This window comes from Rhinatrema bivittatum, chromosome 5, assembly GCF_901001135.1.
Source record: "Rhinatrema bivittatum chromosome 5, aRhiBiv1.1, whole genome shotgun sequence".
Taxonomy (NCBI): domain Eukaryota; kingdom Metazoa; phylum Chordata; class Amphibia; order Gymnophiona; family Rhinatrematidae; genus Rhinatrema; species Rhinatrema bivittatum.
This window is the reverse complement of record NC_042619.1, coordinates 36578180-36581872: the sequence shown is the minus strand read 5'-3', so window position 1 is coordinate 36581872 and position 3693 is coordinate 36578180. Positions and strand designations below refer to the sequence as shown.

The following is a 3693-nucleotide window of genomic DNA, read 5'->3' as shown; positions in this document are numbered from 1 at the left end:
GCAATTTTCGTGTAGGTTTTTACCGAGGGTTATTTGAACATGATAACTCCCTATTAAATTGAAACTCCCCCCCCACCCCCCACCCCCCATGTCCCAGTTCCGGCCACCCCTTCCTCCGCTTTCCAGGTGGCACAGACAGAAGAAGAAAGCCAAAACGTAACCGCTTTTGATGTCACAAAAGGAGATAAAGGGACAAATCCCAGAAATAAACAACCCCCGCTTGCTGGCGCACAGGATAGATGCCAAAGGGATTTAAAGTGCTGGCGGCAGGGCTGAGAAGTCCCTAAACTCTCCCGGCCGTGGCCAGAAAGGGTTAAGGAGAGAGGGGGGAGGAGCCTGCCCTCGGGTTGGGCTCCTCCCAGCCCTTTTGTAGCCCAGGCAGACAGAGCGAGGGCTTGCAGCGCAGCCCCGGAACATGCGATCCCGACCCGCAGCCCCGCAAGGCGAGTAGCAGGCGCCCCCGGGCGGGCCGTGCGAAAAAGAAGGGTAAAAGGCCGATGGCTGTGCAAGCCACGATCATGAGCCCCCGCTTCGCCCCCTTCTGCTTCCCCGGCCCGGCGGCGCCCGCGGGCTACGGCACGGAGACGGCCGGCGACGGGGCTCCGCCGGGGGCGGCGGCGGAGGAGGAGGAAGGGGGGGACTTCAGGGAAGCCACCCGCGACCTGCTCAGCTTCATCGACCTGGCCTCCAGCAACATCAAGCTGGCCCTGGACAAGCCGGCCAAGTCCAAGCGGAAGGTGAACCACCGCAAGTACCTGCAGAAGCAGATCAAGCGCTGCACGGGCATGATCGGGGGCGGCGGCCAGGAGGCCCCCAAGCGGCAGCTGCCCTCGCCCCCCCGCGGCAGCCCGGGCTCCGCTGCCCCCTGCTGCCGGCCGCCCCCCCGCAGGGAGGCCGCCCCCCACCACCACCAGCAGCAGCAGCACGCCAGCCTGCAGAGCAAGAGCCTGGCCGCCCTCTTCGACGGCGCCCAGGAGATCGGGGGCGGCGGGGGCGGCAAGGTGCCGCTCCGGAACCGCAACCTGCCCCCCTCCTTCTTCACCGAGCCCGCCCCGCGCCTCAGCCCCGCGCCGGGCGAGCTGGAGAAGGGCGGCCCGGAGGCGGTGGAGTTCTTCGAGCTGCTGGGGCCCGACTACGGCCACCTGATCTCGGAGCAGGAGCTCTTCCCGGGCGCCTCGGTGCGCATCCAGCAGGACCCGGGCGCCGAGCACGCCCTCTACCAGCCGCCGCCGCCGCCGCAGCACCACCACCTCCTGGGGGCGCTCCTCTGCCCCGATCCCTGGAGCCCCTGCGGCGGAGGCGGCGGCAGCAGCCTGGTCAAGAAGCCCCCCGCCATGGGAGCCTACGGCCTGGCCCTGGACGAAAGCCCGCGGGGCCTCCTGCTGCCCGCCGCCGCCCCCTACGGCAGCTCGGACTCGGCCATCGCATCCCCGGCGGCCCAGGACGCTTCCTTCGCCCCTTTCTTCCCTGACTGCTCCCTCCCTCCCATGCCCTACGACTATAACGCGGGATACAGCCGGGCTGCCTATCCTGCCCTGTAGGGCTCCAGGAAGTGACAAACTGGGTGACATGGCCAGGATTGATGACTTCTGCGTTGCAACAAAATCGGCCTTTTATTTTTTTTTTTTTTGCAATAATTTTTTTTTGGGGGTGGGGGTTGAGAGGATCATTTTTGGTTTCTATACCGTAAGCAACACATGATGCAAGGCTATTTTTTTTTCTTTTCTGGATGAGTGGGGTTACTGTCCATTACATGTTTAACTTCTTTGCTGCCAGTTGTTTAGCTGTTGCTTTTCCTACGGGCTGCTTTATTCAAGCAGTGGAGAGAAATTGTAATCACATTTTGAAACTGACAAAATCTATATATTCTACAGAGGCATGGCAGTATCTTTGCAGTAGAGTTAAGCAGGGGTCGATATAACAAAACAAAATATTAAGTATGTGTATCGGATTTGGGGCCTGTAAATGTAATTTGTTTTTCATGAAATATCCGCCATGCTTAATAATGGTAATAGACGGAACAGACTATGGCATGTTTTCATCAAAAACCGCTTGGGGTTTTGTGGAAAGCAATCAGACGTTGTTTTGTGTGAGTCCAAGCAAATGATTTATTTTAGGCAGCTTTCTTGTTGTGTCTTTTTTTTTAAATTCTGGAAATGAACTAAGAGACTAGTGGCTTATATTAATCAGCTATAATAGGGAAAATCGCTGCTGGCTTGTTCCTTATCCTCATCCAAGTCGGTCTTTGGTTTGTAAGATTTGCTTGCTTCCCTATACTCCAGCTGCTAGAAGAATATAATTACTTACAGTTGGGTGAGGGTGAAGAATACTAGTCCCTCTCCTCATTCTCGCATCTGGGTGCATCCCTCCCATCCGTAGGGCAAAACCTCCTGCCATGTCTTCCGTTTTCTAGTTCTGCAAGTTTCTGCCATCAGAATTTTAAAGGCAAGCCAAGCCCGCCTTATTTTAAACTCTGCCTTGTTTTGTTTTGCTGGGATGTTGAGCCGCAGCAGATCAACGCATTTACTTGTGGGACCCCGGGTACACTTTGAGGAAGGGCGTAAGAGTGCTTTAAAACGAAGTTAAGATGAACAAGGAATGCTAAAATCTTGGGTGTAACAGTATTCTCAGTCTGTTTTGGTATCCGATCACGCTCTTGGGATAGGGGGTTCTTCCCTTGGTTTGCTTTAGGAAACGCGTGGTATCAGTGTCTTCTGAGGCTTACGGTCCAGGCAGAATATCTCAGCACTAGACCTTTAACATTTTGAAGATCAAATCATTATATGTCTGTTAGTTGATTGTTTGTGACTAGGATTTAATTTGCTTAAAAAAAAAAATAGAACAGTGTTGGGCAGATGCACTTTTTAAAGATGTCTGTGCTGGGGTCATTAAAGTGAGATAAAAGCTGTATATTGAACAACGGACAGTTAGTCCAGCCTGAGAACATAAATGAGACAAATCAAACTCCTTTTGTAATATAACTACTATTAGTGGTATTTTGATACAGTGTATTATATATATGTATATATATATGTATATTGTGATATGAATAGAAGATGGTTGGAGGGTGAGGGTCTAACTTTTGCAAGCAAGTTCATGTTTACAATGAGAGAATTTCTTTCCACGTTACCATTTATTTTATCAGTACAGTTAAACTTGTCAGTTCTGTATTTTTTTTTTCTTTATGCCAGTATAAACTTTTTGAAACACCTACTGTGTTGCAATGCATTGGGCTCAAATGCAGAATGTATGTAATTATGGAGGCTAATTGCCATCGTTTTAATAAATTAAAACCATTTTAAGAGTATCTTCTTTGATAAGCAAGCGTGCCCGGCTAACTCCTTATTTCAGGCCTTTTGTGCGTGCCTAAGGGGGCAGTAACGACAAGTTATGGTATTGATAAGCATGCATGCCACGCTCGATAAGACGATGCAGCACAGGGGGGGGGGGAAACCCGGTTCTTAATGTAGAGAAAACGAAAAGCTTCTTTGTGAAGATCAGTACACAGTATTTTTGGCTATTAGATGTATTTTGCAAGCAATGCACTTGCTGTTTGCAGTCCAACGCAGTACAAATAACAGTCAGGGAGCATGGTTTATTAAGCTGTGAAAAATACTCCTAACCCCCTACACCCACTGCCACATACCAAACTTTACAACTACTATGCAACCAAGACCCCCTTGTCATTTTCAG

The 3693-nt window shown here is 51.4% G+C and overlaps 1 protein-coding gene across 1 annotated transcript; it reads left to right on the top strand.

The window, feature by feature from the left end:
* Nucleotides 1–383: 383 nt before the first annotated feature.
* Nucleotides 384–3307, top strand: FAM181B (family with sequence similarity 181 member B). Its single transcript, XM_029602210.1, has one exon. The coding sequence runs from the start codon at nucleotides 498–500 to the stop codon at nucleotides 1539–1541; it is 1044 nt and encodes a 347-aa protein (XP_029458070.1). The 5' UTR covers nucleotides 384–497; the 3' UTR covers nucleotides 1542–3307.
* The last annotated feature ends 386 nt before the right edge of the window (nucleotides 3308–3693 follow it).